Source organism: Hakea prostrata, chromosome 7 (genome assembly GCF_041222555.1).
Source record: "Hakea prostrata isolate BN-2017 chromosome 7, UWA_Hpros_2, whole genome shotgun sequence".
Classification (NCBI taxonomy): Eukaryota; Viridiplantae; Streptophyta; class Magnoliopsida; order Proteales; family Proteaceae; genus Hakea; species Hakea prostrata.
In genome coordinates, this window is record NC_142606.1 from 73,620,599 (window position 1) to 73,647,475 (window position 26,877).

General features: G+C 39.4%; 1 protein-coding gene across 3 annotated transcripts in view; it reads left to right on the forward strand.

Annotated features, from left to right (window-relative positions):
• LOC149012048 (vacuolar cation/proton exchanger 3-like) overlaps nt 1-26,877 on the forward strand; it is a 122,900-nt gene that overhangs the window by 28,304 nt on the left and 67,719 nt on the right. For all 3 annotated transcript variants that reach the window (XM_089160921.1, XM_089160922.1, XM_089160920.1), the window contains exons 5-6: nt 4,657-4,853; nt 4,954-5,166. In XM_089160921.1, the coding sequence (XP_089017047.1) occupies nt 4,657-4,853; nt 4,954-5,166 (410 nt within the window). The remainder of the gene's footprint in view (nt 1-4,656; nt 4,854-4,953; nt 5,167-26,877) is intronic.

The window sequence follows — 26,877 nt, forward strand, 5'->3', positions numbered from 1 at the left end:
AAGGTAAATAAGTAGAATGAGTTTGCATAGCAAAAATGAAGGCTTAAAAAAAAATCATCCTTTCTACAAGAAGAAACTAAATCGGGAAACACTTTCTTAAGAGTTCCTAGAGGGGGGTGACCTAGCCTATGGTGCCACTGTTGAAGGTCTGATATTACCGAATGAACCTGATTAGGAGATGCAGGAAGAGCAGAAGTAGATCCTCCAATTGGCTCCAATAGATAAAGTCCATTGTCTAGTTTACCACGTCCAATCTCCTTCCCCGTTACCAGATCCTGAAAGACACAATAAGATGGGAAAAAAGTCACTTTATAATTCAAGGCATGTGTAAGACTACTGATAGAGAGCAAGTTAGTAGAGAAAGAGGGAACATGTAAAACTTTAGAGAGAGAAAGTGTTGGAGAATGCTGAATGGTCCCTTTTCAGCAATGGAAGAATAAGAGTCATCTGCAATACGAACTTTATCTTTTCCGGAGGTTGGAGCATAATGTAAGAAAAAGAGGATGAAACCTGTCATTTGATCGGTGGCTCCTATATCAATGATCTAGGGAGCAAGAACCGAAGAAACATGATAGCTTATAAAAGTTTTACCTGAAGTAGCAAAATAGGAATTGGTATGGGTAGTGGAGGAAGCAGTAGTAGAGGCTGTACCGACAGTAGAAGACTGCAGAATACGTCGCAGAGTAGCTAACTCCTCCTGTGAAAAACCAATGTCTACAGAGGGTGTTGTGGAAACTGTCTCAGAAAGATTACCTTTCAGTTTTCCCCTTCTTTGTGCTCTTTTGTGCTCAAAATCAGCAAGCTTCCCATGGAGCTTCCAACAATTTGCCTTGGTATGATATGGTTTGTGACAGTACTCACACTTGACAATCTCCTTTATCGAATCAGATTTAGTGCTAATAGATTGTAAAGCTGATTTCTCCACAGTAGAAGCATAAAACATGGCTAATCAACGACTTTCCTCACATTGAACAAGGGCATAAGACTGTTCAAGTGTAGGAAAGGGAGAACGACTTAATACTTGTACTCTGATCTGATCATACTCCACATTCAAACCTGCCAAGAAGTCATATACCCGAATCTTATCAATGTGTTTCCTATAAGTAGTCACATCATCTGGATTAGTGGGGTGATAATCCCCATAATGATCCAACTCCTGCCAAAGAGATCGTAACTTTGCATAATATTGGGCCATAGTCAGTTCTTTTTGGGTAGTCTTATGAAGCTTCTTTCGTAGCTCATAAACCTGTGCATCATTCCCCAACTGTCCATATGTTTCAGTAGTAGCCTTCCAAATTTGGGCTGCAGTATCAAGTAATATTTATCCACGGGCAATATTTGGACTCATGGAAATCAAAAGGAATGACATAATAAAAGAGTCATTCGAGATCCATTTATCCTGTGAAACACCTGTGGTTGTAGGTTCGATAGTGGTGCCCGTAATGTGTACAATAAGTCCTCTTCCGGCAATAGTCAAGTAAGCAGATCGAAATCAGATCAAATAATTTGTTCCATCAAATCTTACTGAAAGAGGATGAAGAGTGGGATAATGTGCGGAGCCAGTGGGAGTAGTAGTACCATCGGTGATTGCCATGTTGAAAAAAATTGGCTGCAGTTCTTTAGTCGTCACCCTTCAACTGAAACGTTGCAAAATATAATAGCCAAACCACGATTCAAAAAATGCATGTAAGAAACACCATGTTTCTTTTTTCCTTTTTTTTTTTTTTTTTTTCCCTGGAAATTACGAATTAGTCCCTGCAGAATTTGAGTTTACAATTAGGCCCCGAAACTATGCTAATTTACACTTAAGTCCTTGAAAATGTGTAAATTTGCAAATAGACCCCTGAAAAATTGTAAATAGGCCCCTAAAAATTGTAATTTTCCAATTAGGTCCCTTAAAGTTTGTAAATTTTCAAACTGAACCCTCAAACATCGTTATTTATGTTTTTTGTTATTCTTTTTGGTTGGGCTGATCAAAACAGAAAACATAAATGCCAGCAGGTGGTCTTCAGGCGAAGGACGAGAGAGAAAAAAACGATAGAAGAACTCACTGTAGGTTCCTGAAACTGCTGGTCTTCAGGAGTCTCTTTCAGCGGAAGTTGCAGAAGTTCTGGCAGTTTCAGGATCAGCGGAGCAGCAGTAGTAGAAGCGGCTATTGCAGATGCAGAAGCCGCGGCAACAGAAGCAGCGATTGCAGGAGCAGCGGCAGCGGTGGAGCCGAATACCCTATTCGAACCGAGAACTGAATTGAATTTCTTCTTCTTCTTTTTTTTCTCTGTTTTCCTGTTCTTACTTCTTATTCTTCCCTTGTCAAACCGAGACTGAACTGGTGAACAGCCAGAAAAAAATGGTAGAACGAAGAATTGCGATGGTTTTGCGACGGGTTAAAAAAAATCAGAAGAAGAAGGTAGGTCTCTCTTCCCAAATCGAACTTAAGCTCTGATGCCATGTTGAGAAAACACTATGTTGGTAGAATGACTTATTGTGATCAGTGTGATCTCAAGCCCTCTATTTATAATAACGTGGAAAGAACACTATTACATAAATACCCTTACTTGGGTAACAAGAATTAGAAATTTACATGAACACAAACTCCAATTGAACTCCTAGTAGAATCCAACAAAACAATCTAACAAAGTAAAGAACAACTTCAATCCTAACTAATGAACATAACTAAGCAAGAATCAAATAGGGAATTGTAACCCTAATTTGAGTGCAAGATTATTAAAAATAAAAAAAAACAATTGCCGTTCTAGTCAAGATCTAAATTTTAACAAAAAAATCAGCAGATAACAGTGCAAAGAACCTTAGAAAATTAATTTAATGAACCTACACTTAAAAGAAAGGAATTGGGGTAGGAAATGATAAATGAAAGATACAGGAAATAAAATTACCTGATGGCTCTGATGGGGCTCCAAAAGAATGGTTAGAAAAAGACAAAAGGAATAGAAAAAGTATTTATGGTTAACAAGGAAAACAGAAGGCCTGGAAAATGGGGGGGAAAAAAAAAAGGGTGACAGGGGAACAAAAGGAGCTGGAAAACAGAAAAGAACTATAGGTACGAGAGAACAAAAGAAAAAGGAAGATGGAAAGGAGCTTTGGGTTGGGAACTAGGAACAAACGACACAATGAAAGGAAATAAAGATTAACAAAGAAAAATTTCAGCAAGGCTGCCCTACAGGAAAGATAGAAGAAAGAAGAAAAGAAAAAGAAAGAAAGAAAGAAAGAAATAAATAAATAAAGAAAGAAAGCAGCAGTAGAGGACTGCCAGACAGGATTAGAAAAAAAAGAAATAGAATAAAGAACGAAAGATGAAAGAAAGAAAGGAGAAGAAGGCAGTAAAAGATTGCTGGACAGAAGAAGAAGGCAGAGGGATTACCTGTTCAAGCAAAAAAGAGAAGAGAGAAGAGGAAAGAACTTACCACGAGAAAGGGTGTTCATGCCACAAGAGAGAGGGTCCTTTTGCGCAAGAAAGAGTCTTTTTTTTTTTCTTTCTCATTCATTCGTCGTCAAATCAATTCACCAATACAAGGCCTTAAATAAAAAAGGTTGTCCATTCCAACCCTACAACTGAATTTCCATGAAAACCCTAAATAACTCTCTACCCATATCTAATATTTAGAGGCAAAATTGGATACCCAAAATACAATTAAAAAAACTAACCCATGACTACGTATACCCATTGGTCAGCCCAAACCCAAAATAACACAAAATTGAACCAACAATAATCCATGCCTAGCCCACAAGGACTCAAAAACATATCACAATAAATCAAAATCAATAGCAAACCATACCCAATCCACTAGGACTTTAAAAGAAAATAATCAAACTGCCCATGGGCAATGCTTTTTGTTGAGTCACATGACTTTGGCAATCCAATAGCCTCTGAACTCATTGTCCATCCACATAGATGCTGTTGTGGGATGGTCTCTTCGCCGACGTTGCTGGTAGACTCAAAACTGTTGACTGATGTCCTCATCAATCTCACATATAATAGAATAGGGGTTGTTGGGATGGGGGAATAGAGGAGTAGAATAGTGGAAATGTTGCAGGTCAGATCAAAGCACGTAGTTCTAAACCCAAGTACTCAGTACTGGAGAACGTGTAGCAAAACAGGTGGCGGGTGGGGCAGAGTTAGTTTGGTGGGTGGAACCTGATAGAGAGGAGGAAGGGATTGAGAATGACATAAAGTGGGAAGGCATGAGGGGGCACAGATGCAACAGATGTGTATTGTGGAGTAGGATTGCAAATGAAGAAAAGAGTTGCAGGTGGGGATGGGATTAAAAGTTAAAAATTTTAAAAATAAGAAATCTAAATAATCTAAAGACAGTAAGGTAGAGTCATAAGTAAAAAATTAAGAAGTTGGAGAGGAATTCTATTTTGATTTCCTTATTCAACTATTTGAACTTTGGTAATTCTTTTCAATCTAGTATCTTGTGATTGTAAAATGTATTTTACATCTGCCAGTTTTTTGAAGTTTTTTCCTTGTAGACCTATGAAAAATTTCCCCTTTTAAATGTGATTATTTTTTTTTTTAATGAAATAGGACAGTTCTCATGCAAAAGAAAAATGATTAGCTTGCAACATCATGGTTCCCCCCCCCCACCCCCAATTTTATTCATGACGGTCATGCAATTTAACTGTTGGAATTTGCAGTTGGTGGTCTTTTAAACGCTACATTTGGCAATGCAACAGAAATGATAATTTCTATGTATGCTTTGAAGAATGGAATGATAAGAGTTGTTCAGCAGTCACTACTGGGCTCCATACTGTCAAATATGCTATTGGTACTTGGATGTGCCTTCTTCACTGGTGGGATTATTCATTACAAAGAAGTTCAAGTCTTCAATAAGGTTGATGATTACTCACCTTCCAATGGGAACATATCCTTGAGTTTTCCCTCTGGAATTGTTTAGTGTAGTAACAACTAAAAATGGATTGTCTTGACAACAGGCAGCTGCTATGGTGAACTCAGGATTACTGCTGATGGCTGTCATGGGGATAATGTTCCCAGCTGTGCTTCATTTCACTCACACAGAAGTTCACTTTGGAAAATCAGAATTGTCTCTTTCAAGATTTAGCAGTTGTATTATGTTGGTGGCCTATGCATGCTACCTCTTTTTTCAGCTGAAGAGTCAACACAACCTCTATAGTCCCATTGATGGAGTGAGTGCTCCTTCCTTTTCTCTCTCTCCAGAAGATCTTCTACCTCTCACTGTTATACCTCAAGTAGGACCTTAAGTTCTTGTTTGACATTTCCTTGCTTCCTATTTACACACTTCAATCCCATGGAAGTGTTCTACTTCTTATTTTATGCATTTCAGCTTAGGCCTCATTGATTGGTTTGTTTCTGAAATCAGCTCTCTAGGTGGCTCAAATTATTGGGCCATCAAAGATTCAAAATGCCGTTGTGTGATATGATTTGGTCCAGTCTGCCCTTGATGTGAGATAATATTTACTTATCTTGGGTTTTAGTGTAATTAATGAGGAAAATGTTTCCAGAAGGGGCTGGTTCTGATAAGCATATTAGAATGATCCAAGTTTTAGCCATGTGGAAGGGCCTAATTTCTTGGACGGTAGGCCCCAAGGTCCGCTGCACAACTGTTGATTTTCATCCAAAAGGAGTTTTCAAGTAGCAAAGTAAGTTAAGACTATAGGGTGGGGGCATGGCATAAATAAATAGCTGAAAAAATACAAAGGCGTACAAACATGCATGAGAGGTTATGTGAATGCATTTAGCTTGAGATTTTTCATGTGGTTAATTTAAAAATAACCTGTCTATCTGACATTTAGGATTATCAGATCATGCTGTTACATGGCTCAAAATGGTTGGCTGTTCTGATAAGTTTATTAGAACAATTTCTTAATTATCGAAAACCAGAATCTCTACACAGAATGAACCCCCAATCTAAAGAATTTGGCTTGAATTTTTAGATATTTGGAATGAACCCTGGTGTTCTACGCATTTCACAGGATATATCATTAGATATTGATCTTAGGTCCATTTTTTTCTCCTTTTTTTTATTGGTTCCTAGATTTGTATTGGTATTCATCCTAGTATTTCTTGAAGTTTCATCCAAGATTCTTCTGTGTCATTGGGATTCCATAGTTTAATTTGGGTTTTTGGTTGACTAGATGAAGCTTCACATATTGTTCCTAAATCCCTGTTTGGTTATTGACCCAGAAAGATGACTTAGAGGTGGGCCAGCAGTCTACTGTTTGGACCGGAGTTGGATGACCCAGTCTGTGATATGACAAATAATCACAAAAATACTGAAAAGATAGGAGATTAGTGAAGAAAGGGAAAAAAAAAACATTGTAGCATAATTTGAAAAAGGAGGATAAAAAAGAAAAAAGAAAAAAGAAAAATAAAAGTTGCATTTTAGCAGTTTAGGAAATATAAATCTAATGATTTAGCTTCTAAAATCTGACAATCAGACCACCTGATAGAACATTGATCAAGCTTTTCAAACATTAGGATTGTAAATCATCCTAAGCTTGAACTAGCCATACTAAATTATGAATAAGAATGCCAGAATGAAAAAGTTAATATAACATAAAGGTGTGTAGCTGTCCCTCTGTAACTAGAATTTGTATTGTGAAGGAGGGAAGTATATAGAAGCATTCTTCTAGAACCCCTTAGTAAGAGGGGTTAGGAGAATCCGGACAAGGAGGGCATTCTCTCCTGCTTAGTATCCCAAATAGGAAAATATGCCCAATTACAATCTGTAATATACATGTGCTTCCTCATGCTTCTTAATATGATCATCTTGCTCTTTAGGAAATTGCATAGGATCCCACCACGCTCAGCTCCACCCCTGTCATGTAATCTGCTGGCTGGTTTTGTTCTCTACACACATGCCTAAATTCTTTCTCTTTTAGCATTGATGCCAGTTGAAGTATTCTTCCTTTTGTAGCTTGACACTTCTATGGCCCTTGGATGGGCCCATTAAGAATATCTATTATTGTTAGAATCATATTTGACGGGAACCTACAAATGCGCTTGGGGTGCAAATTTGGATCCCTGTAAAAGTGGCTTGTAATACCATTGCCAAGACTGAAAGCTCTTCTCCTCTACTAGCATATGCCATGATAGGACTGCCTGAATTATTTGTGTGTTCTCCCTCAAAAATAGCTTTTGAATTCATTAATGCTCCATTGCAGTGCAAAGAGATCATATTCATAGGCAGCCTGAACCAAGAGCAGGTCTTAGGAATTCTATTTTCCCCAAGCTACCTGAATATTCCACTTCTTGGCTATATAAACAGCTTGGGCATTCCGCTCGCCAGTAAAGTAGTAATGCATAGAGCTGCAAATTTCACCCTCACATCATTCTCGATGTCTGCTGTTAACTGTTCCTTTTTTCTAATTTTATTTCTGAAGACTGATAATTCTTCTTAGTCCAAAGATGCCAAACAGCTAGAAAAAGGGATTTTTGTTCGCGCCTGCGTGGATATCCTCCGCGCAGGCGTTGAATGGTGACATGTGTCATTTGAAAATTCAAAGGTTAGATTTTATATCCTAGCTTTTTAAGTGTTTTTTTTTTTTGGTAAAGAGCTTTTTAAGTTGAAAAAGTTTTCTAAATTATAGTTACACCCCTCTAGAAAATATTTTTCTTTTCTTAAGAAACTCTTAGAAAACGTTAAATTTACAAAACAAGCCCAACATTCTCTCGTACGAGATTTTTTGTCCTAAACCTAACCCTAGCAGCTGTTCTGTTCTGCCTTTATCTCCGGCAACCCATCAGCCACTTCATCTTCGTTGGCGCCCTTGTCTTGGTCTATCAAATCCTTAATTGCAACAAATTTTTTTATTTTTGCGAACATTTTGCGATTTTAGGTATTAGCGATGAAAAAGAAAAAGAGGAAGAACAATGAAAAGATGGATAAAGACTCAACAAAATCTGATAATTGTGGGTTTAGAATATGAAAGAGAGGAAGAGTACAAGAAAGAGAGAGCAGATGAAGGAGTCTCGAAAGACTACTGGGATTTGAAGGGATAGAATGTGTGGGCCTCCGGAAGCTTCGAAGTGTTAGATATGAACGTGAAAGAGAGCGAAAATGAGGTGAAGGAAGAAGGGGAGGCCAAGACCAAATGTAGACGATGGAAATGGTCGAGTTCTGTTCAGATTCTAGAACGTTCGTCGTCGCCGGTGAGGAATGAGAGATTTTAGGTTTACAGTGATTTTCCCCCAAATTATAAAATATGATTTCTTGGGTGAATTAGATAAGTTAGGACTTATTATGCAAATTTGAAAAACTGGAATATCAAGAAATTATGTTTCCGATTTTACCCTCATTTTTAAACTGTTGGATTTTTTTATTGCCATGTGTCACTATTCAACGCCTGCGCGGAGGATATCCGCGTAGGCGCGAACAAAAATCCTAGAAAAAGTTGCAAACTTCACATTTACTCCTATTTTATCCTTTGCCTTAACATGGTTCCTCAGCTAAACAGCAGCTTCAGTTATCCTTAACATTGCCCTCTTATCTGTCAACATTTTGAATGTAACCCACCACACCAAGGAACTAAAGTGACAATGAAAGAAAGGTGGTCTCTACTTTCAACACCGGCCTGGCAAAAGCAGCAGCTTGGTTGCACAAAGGTGGTTCTTTTCAAAAAGTTTCTCTTGTCGGCAAGGCATCTCTAAGACTTCTCCAATCTGTAAATAAATGTTTAGGAATATTATCCACAAACCATACCACCTTCCACCAATCAACTTGCATTGCTTCCTCAGAGGAGACATCCCAAGTTGATTCAGTGGTCAACATTCCTGTGGCAGTCTAATGTGAACCATGACCGAGGGTTTAGTTGATTGCATGTTGCCCTAGATCCAAAGCTCAGTCAAGGATTGTCTTCCCTGAGAATCATCAGTCTTTTGGGGCTGTAATTACCTTCAGAGTAGGGTTTTTGTAACAATAGGTATGAGCTAGGGTTACGTTAAGGTTAGATTAGGTTTCTGCCAGGCTTATAGGTCTAGGGTTTGAGGTTGTCAAGCTTTACACCTTGCTGTAATTGTCATTTCAGAACTGAACTCTATAGTTTAGGGTTTTGAAATCCAGTGTTTGTCAGGAATTAGGGTTTGATTCAAGCTAGGGATAAGTTGAGTGTCACATAGGGTGATGTAAGCATGAATCCTCCACCTATCCCAAAACCCAGATTGGGCGCAAAGCCCAAGCCCACCTGGCCCAACTATTAGGCTGGCTGAACCCTGCGAAGGGTGTTTTGGTCATTTGCTTACTTTTTTGAGATTATTTTCGTCCGGTAATTTTTATTTTATTTTTGCGAGCCCAAATCTGATTTTAATTCTTCAATTGAGTTAGTCATCTGAGTTTTAGTTTGAGTGAGTCCCAGATACGATCTATTTAAATATATGATTCTTTTTGGATGTGGTTTCTTTTATTGGTGGTTATTATTTGATTGAGTTGTATAGGGATCCACCCAAGTTGAGTCAAGTATGTTTTCAAGTTAAGAGTCCTTTTTGATTTCTTTAATTGTTGCTATAAATAAGGCCAACCTTCATGTAACAAGCAGCTTGGTATTGAATTAAACCAGACTTGGAGTCTGGGAACAAAGCCCCATGACCTGGGTTTAGGGAAAGAGTGTTTCATGTGCAGTTTCAGCAGTCTTCTTCTCCAAGCTTGCATCAGCCTGGATACAATCAAATTCCAGCACCAATTCAACAGCTCCAGCAGCAGATATGTGAACCTAAACAAGTACAGCCCCTTCCCCTATCCTGCACAAGCTTCCCCTCACCTCTCCCAACCCTGTGACAGCACCCCCTTCCCCTCCCACCCCTGCAATCTCCTCTAAAGCCTTCCAGCACCTTCCTTAACTCTTGCAGCAGCCCTTTCCCCTTTTTTTCTTCCATTTGGTCCCCTTCCTCATGCGGCAGATCTGAAAACAGAAAGAAGGAAAGAAAAGAAAAAGAAACAAAAGAAAGAAAAGAAGAAAGAGGAGAGGAAAGAAAGATTGCCCAAGAAATCTTTTCAAACTTTTCTTGTATCAACCCATCTAGTTTTGTCAAACCAAATCTTATCCAAACCTTTCCAAGATTCCCAAGAACCTACCGAAGATCATCCGTAAACCCTCCCATATCCAGCACAGGATTTCTAGGAATCCTTATGATGTGAATAGAAGCACCTACCCTGGCCAAAAACTCAAGTGCGCTCCCAGGATGGCTCCAAGAAGCCACCCTAAGCTGGCCGAACCGCTTTAGAGGGTATTTTGGGCATTTTAGCCCTTATTTTAGTTCTGAAGTTAATTTTAAAATTTTCTTTTGTTAGAAAACAAGCTTTAAACAATCAAAATAGCAGTTGAACTTGAACAAAGAAAAGAGAGAAGAAGAAGAAGAGAAGAGAGATGAAGAACTAGTAGAAAAGACCTGTGATTCTTAGCTAAAGAGTCTAGAATCACAGAGCACTTTTATTTATAGCTTCTAATGAATCTAATACAACTTGAGAGACAAGTAATGGTCCTCTAGAAGAAGGAAACAAAATATTACAGCTTTAGTAACTTCCTAACTCCTAAAATAGAAAATTCTAAAAATAGAAACTACCACCAAAATAGAAACTATGCTTTCTAAAAAACTCCCAAAACTTATGTAGCAAGATTCCCACATTAGAAATAGAAAATATAATCAAAACAACAGCAAAATACTGTTCACGTGAATAGTAAAAGCTGTTTTTACTGTTCACGTGAACAGTAAAAACACTGTTCACGTGAACAGTAAACTCCAAATTACGTATACTTTAACACTCCCCCTCAATCTGGAGCATACAAATCTCCCATGCCCAGCTTGCAACAGATAGACTGAAAACTTGGTTTGAACAGAGCTTTGGTGAACAAATCAGCTAGTTGGTCTGTAGAGCTCACAAAAGGAGTTGCTATAAGCTTCTTCTTCACTGCATCACGCACAAAATGACAATCTACCTCTAAATGCTTCGTTCTCTCATGGAACACTGGATTACTAGCAATGTAAGTGGCTGCCTGATTATCACAAAACATTTTCATAGGGGCAGAAACTGGAAATCCTATTTCCTCTAACAATGAACGAAGCCACATCAATTCAGAAGCGGTGTGGGCCATAGCCCTATACTCAGCTTCAGCACTAGATCGAGCAATGGTGGACTGTTTCTTACTCTTCCAAGTCACAAGATTTCCACCAAGAAAAGTACAATAACCTGTGGTTGACCGGCGATCAATAACGGATCCAGCCCAATCTGCATCAGAAAAGGCAACCAAGTCCATACTCCGATTTGGTCGATAGATGAGCCCTTTTCCGGGTGCACTCTTGAGGTACCGAAGCACTCTCATCGCTGCATCCCAATGAGCCTTCCTAGGAGGCTGCATAAACTGACTTAACACACCAACAAAATAAGAAATATCAGGACGAGTAACAATAAGATAAATAAGTTTCCCAATAAGACTCCTGTAACGATGGACATCATCTAACAAGTCACCATCATCACGTCCTAACCTCAACTGAGGATCCATGGGAATGTCACTAGGTTTAGAAGCAAGCATGCCAGTCTCAGTCAAAAGATCTAACACATACTTTCTTTGTGACAAACTTACTCCTTTTTTACTGCGGATCACTTCAATCCCCAAGAAATATTGTAGATCACCTAAATCTTTGGTTTGGAAAGATTTTTGTAAGTGTGCCTTAACTGTATGGATTGCATCAACGTCATTGCCTGAAAGAACAATATCATCAACATAAACTGCCATAATGACAACACAATCACCTTGCCGTCTAACAAACATAGAGTGATCAGAATAACACTGTACAAAACCAAAAGCCTCCACAGTCTTGCTAAATTTCTCAAACCAAGCCCGTGGAGATTGTTTGAGTCCATAAATCGCTTTATGAAGCCTGCAAACACGAACATTGTCCTCCCCCTGAGCAACATACCCTGGAGGTTGCTCCATGTAAACTTCTTCATGAAGATCACCATATAAGAATGCATTTTTTATGTCAAGCTGAAAAAGAGTCCAATCATAATTCATAGCCAAAGATATCAAGACACGGACAGAATTAAGTCTTGCCACAGGAGAAAAAGTCTCAAAATAATCTACACCATATGTTTGTGTATAGCCCTTAGCCACCAAGCGGGCCTTAAGCCTTTCAACCGTACCATCAGAATGGTACTTAATTGTATACACCCACCGACTGCGGACCACATCTTTCCCAGGAGGTAAGTTGACTAAAGACCATGTATGACGAGAATGTAAAGCATCCATTTCCACATCCATAGCGGCTTTCCAGCCAGGAATTTTAAGAGCTTCAGTATGATGGGTTGGAATATGAACGGTAGACATAGACAAAGCAAGGCAACGAAAGCTAGGAGGGAGATGAGAGGTAGAAACAAAATTGGAAACAGGATAAACAATGTTAGAGTGTAAAGTGCAAGTACGAGTACCTTTCCTTAAAGCAATTGGTAAGTCATCTGAAGGCAGAGTGGGAGCTCCACTAGAAGAATCCGCCGGTGGAGAGGATGAAGAAGGAACATCCGTAGGGCCAACTTCAGGCTCCACTAAAGGAGAGCTGCTAATATTGTTAGGAGGAACTCTACTATCCACAATATGTTATGGCAACTTATGTCTTCGCTGATAAACCTGTAGAGGAACATTGCTAGTGGAAGGAACTAAAGAGGGAATAGGAGGAGTATCATCCAAAACATTTTCAACAGACACAGATTGACTTAGATAATAAGGAGTGTCTTCAAAAAAGGTCACATTTGCACTTGTAAATTGTTTGCGAAGAACCGGATCATAACAAAGAAAACCTTTTTGAGTGCGTGAGTACCCAAGAAAAATACACTTAATAGAACGGGGGGAAAGTTTATCCAAAGGATGTGGTATGTGAACAAAACACACACAACCAAAAATTTTGGGTGGAACTGAAAACGGTTCTCTATTGGGAAAAACAATTGAAAAAGGAGATTTTTCAGAAAGCAAAGGCATAGGCATGCGGTTAATTAAATGACCAGCAGTCAAAATTGCATCACACCAGTAACTCTTTGGAATTGAATCAAAATAGCGCGTGCAACCTCCAAGAGGTGACGATTTTTGCGTTCAGCCACTCCATTTTGTTGGGGAGTGAATGAACAACTGGTTTGATGAATCATTCCAAGAGAATCACACAAGTTAGATATATCATGTTGCACATATTCTAAAGCATTATCAGACTGAAAAATTTTAATAGGAAGAGAAAATTGAGTCATAATTTCATGAATAAAACTTTTAAATGTAGTTAAGAACTCTGTCCGATCCTTTAAAAGATACAACCATGTAAGACGGGAGAAATCGTCCACAAAAGTAACAAAATATCGAAAACCATGCCTATTACTAATTCTACAAGGGCCCCAAATATCGGAATGAACAAGAGAAAATAAGGACTCACTACGAGAGATAGAGCGTGGAGGATAGGTGGCACGATGATGCTTCCCTAACTCACACGCTTCACAATTTAATCTAGACACTGTTTTAAAGAAAGGAAATAAAATTTTTAATCTAGGTAAAGACAGATGGCCTAAATGACAGTGCCACTGGAGAGCATCTACACAATCATCAGAAAGAGCCGCAATAGGGGTAGCATAGTCCAGATAGTAGAGTCCGTTCCTTTCACACCCTCCACCAATCGTCTTCCTCGTGTGAAGGTCCTGGAAAACACAATAAGTGGGAGTAAAAGTCACAGAGCAGTTTAGTGCTTTAGTTAATTGACTAACAGATAATAAGTTAAAAGGAAAGTTAGCAACATGAAGTACGGATGATAAAGTAAGAGAAGGTGTAGGAGAAACACTTCCAGAGCCTAGAATAGGTGTGGAAGTCCCATTAGCTATGACAACATAATTTTTAGTGGTAGATTTAGAAAAAGAGCTAAAAAGTGATGACTGAATCGATGATCCAAGGGGTGGGAGTAGAAGTGAGAAGTGCTGTGTTACCTGCATGAGAAAGTGTGGCAGCAGAAGTACTAGTGGATGTGGAAGCGCCAGTTTCAATATTTTGCAATCGGCGAAGGATTTGGCTTACATCATCTCTTAGAGTCTTAGACAAGTCCCCTGAAGAAGATCCAGAACCACTATCGTTGTTTGCTATAGTATCAGTACCACCATCAGAAACGGCATGATTGGCAAGGTGCTTGGCCCACTCTGGTTTTCCATGTTTGGCCCAACAAGCTTCCACTAAGTGCCCTGTTTTACCGCAATGAGTACAAAGTCGAGATGTCTTATCAGACAGTTGAACACCACGACCTCTAAAAGACCTACCAACTCCCCCCTGAACCACGACCACGTCCCCTTCCATAAGAGGTAGTGAAGGCTGAATTTTCTCCTTTAGAACTTTTGTTTGGAGAACTCCCTTCAGGCAAGGCAATACGTTGAAGTCTAGAATATGCTTCACTAAGATTAGGGACATGCTCACCAGTAAGAAGATGTCCTTTGACAGATTTCAGTTCAGGGTTCAATCCTGCAAGAAACTTAGACACAAAAAATTCATTCCTTTGGGCCTTTAGCTTCTCTATATCAGTGGTGAGAGGTTAAAAGACATTCAACTCCTCCATCATGCCTTTAAAGGAGTTGTAATAATCCTGCAGAGACTTGTTAGCTTGCTGAAATTGAAATAGCTTTTCATAAATACTAAAAATCCGAGTCATATTTTTAGCTTGGGAATAAGTCTCTTGCAAATCATCCCATATTCCCTTTGTAGTCTTATGGAACATAACATTCGCTGCAATATCAGGTGCCATACTATTCCACATCCAAATTTTGATGATTGCATCATCTTGGATCCAACTAAAATAGGATTTTTCAGTCTCAGCAGGAGGTTCATACCTTTTGCAAGTATGTACACCCGAACCGCTTGTGACCACAACAAGTAATTAGAACTACCTTTGAGCTTGATAGATGTAATTTGAACGTTTACATGATCTTCTTGAGATCCTTTTGATTCAGCCGTACTCATGATTGAGTCACGTGTAAGTGAAGACATTAAACTGAGGTAGATAGCACTCAAATCAGTTTTCCAAAACTTGAAGTAGAATGAGCAGAAGAAAAAAAATTTCTGCAACCTTAGGACAGAATAGGAGAAAAAAAAGAGAGAGGTAACAAAGATATCCAAGTTCTGGAACGTGTAAGAGTAAGGTAATAGGTAGAGAAGATCAGTTCACATGAATATCTGATCTAACAGTCCATAATATACAGCATTAGGTGGCTGCACACCAAGGAAACAGAAAAAAAAAAAAAAAAAATTTCAGAAGAGAATATTGAGAACAACACTATTTTGATTCAAAAAAGCTCTGATGCCATGTTAGAAAACAAGCTTTAAACAATCAAAATAGCAGTTGAACTTGAACAAAGAAAAGAGAGAAGAAGAAGAAGAGAAGAGAGATGAAGAATTAGTAGAAAAGACCTGTGATTCTTAGCTAAAGAGTCTAGAATCACAGATCACTTTTATTTATAGCTTCTAATGAATCTAATACAACTTGAGAGACAAGTAATTGTCCTCTAGAAGAAGGAAACAAAATATTACAGCTTTAGTAACTTCCTAACTCCTAAAATAGAAAATTCTGAAAATAGAAACTACCACCAAAATAGAAACTATGCTTTCTAAAAAACTCCCAAAACTTATGTAGCAAGATTCCCACATTAGAAATAGAAAATATAATAAAAACAACAGCAAAATACTGTTCACGTGAACAGCAAAAGCTGTTTTTACTGTTCATGTGAACAGTAAAACACTGTTCACGTGAACAGTAACGTGACAGTAAACTCCAAATTACGTATACTTTAACATCTTTAATTTTTGTTTTGCAATTTGAGTTGAGTTTGGTTATGCTTGGAGTAGTGTAGTTTGAGTTAAAGTTGTTTTGAAGAGTCCCAAGCTAGTTTTAAATAAGGTTCCTTATCCAAAAGGGGTCCTATCTGTTAGGAGTTTGTTTTGAAGTTATCTTTTATTCTTAAGAGTCCAGTCCAAGATGTAATGGGATCCCATTGGTAAGAATATCCCAGTTTGAGTTAAGAGTCTTTTGTTCAAGGCTAAATAGCCTAGTTGATTAATGTAATGGTCAGTCTTGGATGAATTAATGAATTGATTGTTTGAGCATCAAGGTCTCCTGTGTGGGTAGGCCTTGGTTGAATGAAAAAGCTTTCATGTCTTTGTTATCTTCTTCAATTCAGCAGCTCTCAAGAGGTCATCAAAGCATCCAAGCAACCACTCCAGCAAGCATTCCCAATCTCCAAGTAAGTACAGCAGTCTTCCCACTCTCTTGTGCAAACCCTAGAAGCCCTCCCCTAGAAATCATAGAATCCCCAGCCCCCTCACATCTTGTATTTGACCCAGGAAACCCTCCCCACTCCATCGCAACTAACCCCTGACCCTCCCACTTCAATTCCAGTAAGCCCTAACCCTTCCCCATAGCATTTGTAGCTCTCCCCTTCCTCCTCCCAGCGAACAGCCCAGCTCATTAGGAAATCCCAGTTCCCAGTCCCTTTCCAGCCCTAACCCTTCCCCATAGCATTTGTAGCTCTCCCCTTTCCCCCTTATTCCCAGCGATACAGCAACCTAGTCTCATTAGGAAATCCCAGTTCCCAGTCCCTTTCCAGCCCCATTCACCCCCAATTGGATCGCAGGAAACCCTAGGTTCAAGCCCTGCCATTATTTTCTACAAATCAGTCTTATTTCCCTAAGTTAGAAAAAAAATCTGCATTTCATCTTCAACCTTAGTGTTCTGCAGTAATTTTAATTTTCCAGAAATCTTATTTTGTTAAAGTCTGATGAATTGGAACTCAATCTAGTTGAAAGGACAGCAATGGAGTCAGTTTCCAGCAAAGAAAAACCTTCTCCCACCCTGACCGAAACCCTAGTTTGACTGTTGAGTTCAAATTCCAAAATCTGAATCCTCTGTTTGCGATAGAATTCAGATCTGGTAATCAGTCTCAGCAGGCTCTAAAACACCCTAGAATTTTACATGAATACAAACTCTAATTGGACTCCTTGTAGAATCCAACACTCTCCCTCAAGTTGAGGCATATATATTAGTCATGCCCAACTTGCCTACAATAGGAAGGAAATCTCTTTCTTTCAAACCCTTAGTGAAAACATCTGCTACTTGGTCCCCAAATCTTACAAAAGGCATGCAGATAAGCCTTTGTTCCAATTTTCCTTTGACAAAAAACCTGTCAATTTCAATGTGTTTAGTTCGATCATGTTGCACCGGATTATTAGCAATACTAATAGCAGCCTTGTTGTCACAATATAACATCATAGGGTTTGGAACTTGGATTCCAATATCTTACAGCAAGCCTTTCAACCATAGTAGCTCACAAACTCCACGAACCATAGCTCTATGTTCAGCTGCGGTATTAGAAAAAGCTACCACATTCTGTTTGTTACTTATCCGAGTAACTAGATTACCTCCAACAAAGGTACAATAACCTGAAATTGACTTCTTGTTTGGAGATCCAGCCCAGTCTGCATCAGTGTATGTTTCTACTTTTAGATTATCAGTGGGTGACAAAAGTATTCATTTTCCAGGAGTTCCCTTCAAATACTGTAGTATTCTGGTAATAGCCTTCATATGAGCTAAATATGGATCATGCATGAATTGGCTCACTATCCCTACAACATAAGCGATGTCTGGCCTGATGTGGGACAAGTAAATAAGTTTCCCCACCAGCCTTCCTTTGTCCACTGGTTCTCCCTCTTTTTCTTTAAGTTTAGCTTTAGCTTTAATAAGGGTATCAATTGCTTTACACCCCCAAAATTCCCACTTCTGATAATAAATCTAGGACATACTTTCTTTGGGATAGGAATATACCTTTCTTTGATCGAGCCACCTCAATCCGTAAGAAATATTGTAATTTCCCTAGCTCTTTAATTACAAACTCTTTGCCAAGAAAGTCCTTCAACTTTTGAATTTCTTCACCATCATTCCCTGTGATGACAATATTATTTATATAGACAATGAGAAGTGTGATGTTAGTACCTGACTTCTTGATAAATAGTGTATGATCAACATTGTTTTGCTTTTACCCAATAGAAGTCATTGCCTTCAGGAGGCGTCCATACTAGCATCTAGGAGACTGTTTTAACCCATAAATTGACCTCTTCAACCGACAAACTTTTCCTGCAGTATTGTCATCGGAGAAACCATATGGGATTTCCATATAGACTTCTTCCGCTAACTCCCTATGTAAGAAGGCATTCATTACGTCTAGTTGGTGCAAGTTCTAGTCTTTGCTCATAGCTATAGACAATAAAACTCTGACAGTGTTTAGTTTTGCAACAAGGGCAAAAGTCTCTTGATAATCAATCCCATAGGTCTGGGTAAACCCCTTTGCAACTAGTCTAGTTTTCAACTTGTTGATTGATCCATCTATATTTTGGTTAACCATAAACACCCATTTGCAGCCTACTGGTTTTTTTTTTAATAGGAGGAAGTGTAACCAGCTCCCAAGTGTCATTTTTCTTCATTGCTTGCATTTCCTCTACCATAGTTGCCTTCCATCTCTTATCAGTATAGGCTTCCTGCCAACTTTTAGGAACAGATACAGATGACAAAGAGGATATAAAAGCACGGTAGGAGTCAGACAAAGGGTTATAATAAACATATTTAGCTATGGGATGTTGAGTACAAGATCGGACTCCTTTTTCAACAGCAATGGTCAATGGGAAGATCAGAAGAAGATACCTTGAGGGAAACAGTAGAATCTGATTCTGGAGCAGGAGACTGAAGTGGTAACATGTCACGTTTCTCCACCTGCTTTAGCCGGTTGTAATTCTTCCTCTGATAAGTCTGCACCTCCTTATTCTGATCAATTTGGTTTTGAAAGACTTTAACAGTGTGCCTCACAAGAGTGGTCTCCCCCTGGCTAGGTTCTTCACATGGTTCCGAAAATGAAGGGGGAGGATTAGAGTCCTCAGGCATACTGGCCGAAGTCTCCCCCTGGTCAGGAAACTCTTTCTTGAACTCTTAAGTTGTGTTGGTGTGTGATAGGAAGATATAGAGTCAGAAAGAACACCTCTCCTCTAGGACTCTCCCCCTGGACAGGTGTATAGTAAGGACAAGACTCATGAAAAATTACAGCCATGGATACAATGGTTTTCCTGGAAGGAGGATGATAACATTCGTACCCTTTCTGAGTAGCAGAATACCCCAAAAATATGCAGCGTAGGCCGTGAGGAGCCAACTTACTCTGGTGGGCTGTGATTTTGGCATAACACACACATCCAAAAATCTTTGGGGGAATAATAAAAGAAGAGACTCCTTGAAGAATCTCATTAGGACATTTAAAACCAAGTATCCTGCTGGGCATCCTATTCATAAGGTAAGAAGCAGTGAGTATAGCATCACTCTAGTATTGGTCAGGTACATTCATAGCAATCATAATTGAACGGGCTATCTCTAAAAGATGCCGATTCTTCCTTTCGGCAACCCCATTTTAAGCAGCCATATCTACATAACTGATCTGGTGTATTATGCCAGAGTCAGAGATATATCTCTAAAATTCACCATCAATGTACTCCGTGCCATTGTCACTGCGAAGCATCTTCACAGTGGTATTGAACTAAGTTTTAATCATATTATGAAAATCACGAAAACATCGGAAAACCTCATTTTTTGTTTTAAAAGATAAATCCATGTAGAACGACAGTGACAATCAATACAAGTAACAAAGTATCTATGGCTAGTAATAGACACACGTCGGCAGGGACCCCACACATCAGTATGAATGTGCATAAAAGGAATAGTTTTTCTATTATGAAGAGAAGGTAAATAAGTAGAATGAGTTTGCTTCGCAAAAATGTAGGCTTCACAAAAAAAATCATCCTCATTACACGAAGAAACCAAATCAGGAGATGTTTTTTTAAGAGTTTCTAGAAGGGGGTGACCTAGCCTATGGTGCCACTGATGAAGGTCTGATATTACCGAATAGACCAGATTAGAAGATGTAGTCAGAGAAAAAGTAGATCCTCTAATTGGCTCGAGCAAATAAAGTCCATTGTCTAGTTTACCACGTGCAATCTCCTTCCCCATGACCAGATCCTGAAAGGCACAGTAAGATGGGAAAAAAGTCAGTTTACAATTCAAGTCATGTGTAAGACTACTGATAGAGAGCAAGTTAATAGAGAAAGAGGGAACATGTAAAACTTTAGACAAAAAAAGTGATGGAGAATGCTGAATGGTCCCTTTTCTAGCAATGGAAGAATATGAGTCATCAACAATTCAAACTTTATCCTTTCCAGATTTTTGAGAATATTGTAAGCATGGAAAAAAATTCGATCGAAATGGTCGAGAAGGCAATGGCCTCATATATTAGTGGTGGAAAGCAAAAGAGGAAAGAGAAGAGAACACAGAGGGATGAGTTCAAGGATGCATGCTTAGATGACTGTTGGATTCTATTAGGAGTCTAATAAGAGTTTGTATAGGAGTTAAATTAGAGTTTGCATTCATGTAAACTTCTATTCCTTGTAATAGTCTACTTTCCACTTAATTATAAATAGAGGGCTTGAGATCATGGATCAATAAGCCATTCTACTAAAATCGTTTATTTCAACTTGGCATCAGAGCCTAAATGCGATTAAGGAGGTGAGAGAAAAAGAAAAAAAGAAATCCATCGCCCTTTCCTTCTGGCTGCCTTGAAATCCAGAGTGTCAAAATCCATCGAAATCCAGCCTCGATTAGGACCTTTTTTTTTTTCTCTGCAAAACCCATCGCAGATTTTCTCCGATTGTTGCAGAATTTTCTGAATTGTTGCAGATTCAGTTCCGTCTCGATTCGACAAATAAGAACAGAAAACAGAGGAAAAAAGAAGAGAAAGAAGAATTCAGCCACTTCCGCTGCTTCTGGAACTGCAACAGCTTCCGCTGCTCCTGCAACTTTTTTTCTCTCTGATTCTTCATCTGAAGCCTGCGATTCTGAAGTCTAGTTCTTCATCTGAAACCTGCTATTGAGGTTCTTCGATTAGGGGCTGTTCTTCTTAAGCATGCGATTGAGGATCGATTCTTCATCTGAGATTTTTCAGGGGCTGTTCTTCATCGCAGAATCGCAGAATCGCAGAATACAACCAGTTCTGGACCATCGCTTGTCTGAATCGCAGCATATCGATCGTCTAATCACACCCAAATCGCAGAATATCGATCGTAATAACAGTGAGTTTTTTTCTGGTTTTTTTTCTCTTCTGAAACTCTTCGTCTCCTTAAATTTTTTCATTTGATTATTTCTTTCGAACCTTGAATCAAGTCCTAACTTGTATCGAATCAAGCCCCAACTTGTATCGAATCAAGCCCCAACTTGTATCGAATTATACCTAGTTTCTTTTCTCCCTTAGCTACCGTTCTATTTGCCAAGAAAAAAAGAAAAAAAGGGAAGAAACAGAATACGATGGTTGAGGGACTTCTTTGGTAAATTTATTTTTTCCTAGGGACCTACAAGCAAATTCCCATAATTTTAGGGGTTTAGTTGTAAATGCAAATAATTCCAAGGGGTCTATTTGTGATTTCAAATAGTTACAGGGACCTATTTGTAAATTCAAATAGTTTCAGGGACCTATTTGTAATTTCAGCTTTTCTAGGGACTTGTTTGTAATTTCCACAAAAAAAAAAAAAAAAGAAGAAAAGAAAAAAAAAGGGGAAAAAAAAGGGAAAAAGGAGATTTGATCATATCATTGTTTGGCTATTGCATTCTGTGACGTTTTAGTTTTTTTTCAAAAGGTGAAGACTGAAGAACTGCGAATATTTTCCCACTCTTCATTCTCTTTCGGTAAGATTTGACGGCACAAATTACTTGATCTGGTCTCGATCTGCTTACCTGACTATTGCTGGAAGAGGACTAGTTGGATACATTACGGGCACCACTATCAAACCCACTACCGCGGTGTTTTTACAGATAAATGGATATCAAATGACTCTCTTATTATGTCATTCCTTTTGAATTCCATGCATTCAAATATTGCCCGGGGTTACCTATTACTTGATACTGCAGCCCAAATCTGGAAGGCTACTACTGAAACATATGGACAGTTGGGGAATGATGCACAGGTTTATGAGCTACGAAAGAAGCTTCATGAGACTACCCAAAAGGAACTAACTGTGGCCCACTATTATGTTGAGTTGTGATCTCTTTGGCATGAGTTGGATCATTATGGGGATTATCACCCCACTAATCCAGATGATGTGGCGACATATAAGTACATTGATAAGGTTCGAGTATATGACTTCTTGGCAGGTTTGAACGTGGAGTACGATCAGATCAGAGTGCAAGTCTTAAGTCGTTCTCCCTTTCCTACACTAGAACAGTCTTATGCTCTTGTTCAGTGTGAGGAAAGTCGTCGATTAGTTATGCTTCATACTCCTATTATGGAGAAATCAGCTTTACGGATCTGTTTCGCACTAAATCTGATCCGGCTAAGGAGATTGTCAAGTGTGAGCACTGTCACAAACCATATCATACCAAGGAAAATTGTTGGAAACTGCATGGGAAGCCTGCTGATTTTGAGCAAAAACGAGCACAAAGACAGGGAAAACCAAAGGCTAATCTTTCTGAGACAGTTTCCTCCACACCCTCTGCAGACGTTGGTTTTTCACAGGAGGAGTTCGCTACTCTGTGACGTATTCTGCAGTCTTCTACTGCCGGTACAGCCTCGACCACTGCTTCCTCTACTACCCCTACCAACTCCTACCATGCTACTTCAAGATCTGGTCCCGGGGAAGGAGATTAGTCGTGGTAAATGGACTTTATTTGCTCGAGCCGATTGGAGGATCTACTTCTGCTTTGACTACATCTTCTAATCTGGTCCATTCGGTAATATCAGACCTTCATTAGTGGCACCGTAAGCTCGGTCAACCCCCTTTCAAATTTTGTCATTTTCTCTAGATTTGTTTTCCTGATACTTTTATCTTACCATTACAATTTCTTCCTTTCCAAGTTTCCCCATTGGAATTTCCTTTGTTATTGTTTTCCCACGTGTAAAGCTACACGTGAGGGGGAGATTGAAGATGTCTACAATTCAATGCCTTTCATGTAGACTTCCTTATATAGAATTTGATCTTTGTTACCTTTGAAAGTTTGTCCCTTACCTTTGCAATCTTCTACTTTGGAGATCTAACATTGCTATAGAGCTATCTTTTTGACTGTGCAGAACTTGATCTCTGTTAACCCTGGAGATTTGCCCCTTAATTTGACATCTTCCCTTCGGAGATCTAACCTTGGGAAAGATTTGTCGTTTGACCTTTGCAGAACTTGATCTCTATTACCTTTGGAGATTGTCACTTATTTTGACAAATTTTCCCTTACCTTTGGAGATTGTCCCTTGGCAAACTTTCCCTTTAAAGATCTAACATTGCTACAAATCAAAAGTTTCATTTTGGCTGTTTTACCCTAGCAATTGTTACCCCAAAAGTATATTTTCCCTCAGATTTGCGCAGAAATTTAGTCTTCTCAAAATTTGAAGATTCTACCTTTTTTCTTGGGCGTTCTTCATTGGAGACATAAAGTTGCAGTAAAGATGAGGACAAAGCAAATGGAAGTCTATAAGGCAGACGTAATCTATAAGTTTGAAGATCAAATTGCAGATGTTTACCTGGACAGATGTTTTATACTTTTTGGTCAAGTTGGGCATGTGTGATATCCATGCCTCAACTTGAGGGGGAGTGTTGGATTCTATTAGGAGTATAATAAGAGTTTGTATAGGAGTTAAATTAGAGTTTGCATTCATGTAAACTTTTATTCCTTGTAATAGTCTACTTTCCACTTAATTATAAATAGAGGGCTTGAGATCATGGATCAATAAGCCATTCTACTACAATCGTTTATTTCAACAATGACCTTCCAGATCGTGAGGATTATGGTATGGATGAGCCAGGAGAGTGTGACCCTGATCCAAAGGCTGATCAGTTGAGGAGGGCGATGATGATGAGTAGGGAGCAACAGAGGGTTGATGACATGAGGAGGCAACAGAGGGGTCTGGGTTGTGGGTCCTTTAGAGAGCCAGTAGGTATGGGAGGCACAGGTGGCTCCTAAGTCCCTATGAGGACTCAGAGTGTGAGGCAGGAGGCTCCTATCCCACGGGCCCCTACAAGGGGTCGAGCTTCGTCAGAACTTCCTACAGATCCGGATCTTGAGATTCTTCGCAATGATCCGGCCCTATTTGTGAGGCCTGAGCATAAACAAAGAAAGTTGAAGCACTTATGGGGGAGTGTGAAGGGAAAAGTGGGGATGACTTTCTCCAAATGGGCTTATTACCATAGTATTCCAGCACATACAGCCCAGGGGCCCTACTATAGAGATATGATTGAGGAGATAGGCAGGGCTGGGAGTGGTGTACAGGGCCCCACTCCATGTGAGATACATAATGTTTATTTGCCTAAGCATAAAGAGGACTTAAAATGAGTATATTAAGGGATTAAAGCCCATGTGGAATCATTATGGAGTGACGCTGATGGCTGATGGTTGGACTGGTCCCACTAGATAGTCCATCATCAATTTCATGTTGAATTGTGATGGGAGGACAGTTTTCCTTAAGTCAATAAATGCATCCGGTGAGAAGAAGGATGCAAAATACATTTGCAAATTATTGAAGCAAGTGGTGAAGGAGGTTGGAGTGGAAAATGTGATTCAAATTGTGACTGATAATGGCTCCAACTACAAGAAAGTTGGGTTGAAGATGCAGGAGAACTCCAAGTATCTAAACATATAGTATTAATTTTCATTTGTAAATACATATATTTACATTACATGTACACTTTATAACTTTGTATTGATGCCTTGATGGATGGATATATATAAGCTTTTATGGACTCCATGTGCTGCTCATTGCATAGACTTAATGTTGAAGGACATCGGAAAGGTCAAGCTTGTGAAGAAGACCGTGGAGTAAGCCCAACAAGTTAGCACCTTCATCTATAACCACCTATGCATTAAGGATGATGAGGGACAAGTGTTAGGGTGAGTTAGTGAGGCCAGGCATAACCAGATTTGCTATTAATGGGATAGCACTGCAGAGCTTTGAGAGTCAGAAGACTGGCCTTAGGAGCATGTTTGCATCAGAGGAGTGGTTTAACTGGGAGGGTTCTTCATCAGTGGGAAGGAGAGCACAGTTGACCATACTCGATGAGATTTTCTGGCACAATGTGAGGATAATGGTGAAGATGCTTAAGCCTGTAGTGCATCTGTTGAGGATGGTAGATCAGTAGAGAAAACCTACTCTACCACACATATTTGCTGCAGTAGAGAGGATGAAGCAGCAAGTTGCTCAGGTCCACCCACACGGCAACAAGAGAGTCCTCCAAATGATCGAACTTAGATGGCAGTCTATGTTGCAACATCCACTGCATAAGGCTGGTGAGTTGTTAAGTCTAGTATTTAATTTAATTTTCATTATGTCATGTTATCACCCTATTAAGCATAAACTATTCCCTTTTATGACACACTTTTTCTTACACATCATACTATTTAAATCCCAAGTACCATTACAAGGACAATAGACAAGATTTGATGGATGCTTGTCCAAACTGTAATGGAGATGTTGGAACTGGATCCAGCTAAACAAACAATCATCCTTATGGAGGTGAGATAGTGATTTGAATAATTTGATATTTACAATTCATAGTTTTATACTAAGTCATTAACATAGTAAGTGTAACTAGTAACTAGTTATTGTTTTTTCCCTTTATATATTAGATAAAGGCATTTAGGGATGCCAGTGGGAGCTTCGGTCGTTTTGTGGCCTTATCGGGACAGGAATCCGCCCCTGCGGATAAGTTCATTCATTTATTTCATTATACATTTAATTATTATATACTATCTTTAATTTAGTTATTTAAGTATTAAAATGACTTGGAGTCTATGTTTGTTGCAGTTGAGTGGTGGTTGTAATTTGGACGTGATTCACACCACTTGAGTATGATTGCAAGCAAAGTGCTCTCCCAAATATGTTCTGCCACTGGTTGTGAGCGAAACTGGAGCACCTTCAGCCTTATTCACTCGAAGAGGCGCAACCGATAGGTGTGGAGCGTCTAGAGGACCTTGTCTACATACACTATAATATGAGACTGAGAGGATTATATTGGACAGGGGATTGACAGAGAGAGAACCAATATCGAGTTGGCCGATATATTCAAGATGGATGATGATGATAACCCAATAGTTGACTGGATCAGGGACAGTGGGAGCCATTGCTGGATGAGGAGGGAGGTCATCCCAGTAGACAGTTGCCAGAGGAGATGGGGGCTGATGTGGAGGACTTCATGTTGAGGGAGGGGAGTGCACATGTAGAGCCTGCTTGTCCTTTCATGCCACACCTTAATGTATCCATCCAGAGTGAGGATTTGATTGTTTTGGTCCGACACTAAGGATGAGGTGACTCAGGCCTTCGTCGATGACGATGATGGTGGTGATGATGACGATGGCGGTGATGATGGAGAGGATGAGGAGGGTGTTGGACCTCGTGATTAGGATTCAGTTGATCCTAGGGACAGACCACCACAACCACCACGACGTGAGAGTCCAGGGTGGGGAGGACAACCACCGAGATTCACAGACGAGAGTCAGTTCACCTATGCGAAACAGGATTCAAACCATACTGGAATTGCATCTCGAGGCCAAAATGTTTCCTCTATATATTCGAGTAAGGGGAAGGGGAGACAGCACGGCTGTAGCACAGAGGACACGCCATCATATGGGTCCTATCGTCCATCCGATGCCGAGAGCTTGCTGGGACCTATGAGATCGATGAGCATTGATGATTGTTGGATTCTACTAGGAGTTCAATCAGAGTTTGTATAGAGTTAAATTAGAGTTTGTATTCATGTAAAATTCTATTCCTTGTAATAGTGTACTTTCCACTTAATTATAAATAGAGGGCTTGAGATCATTGA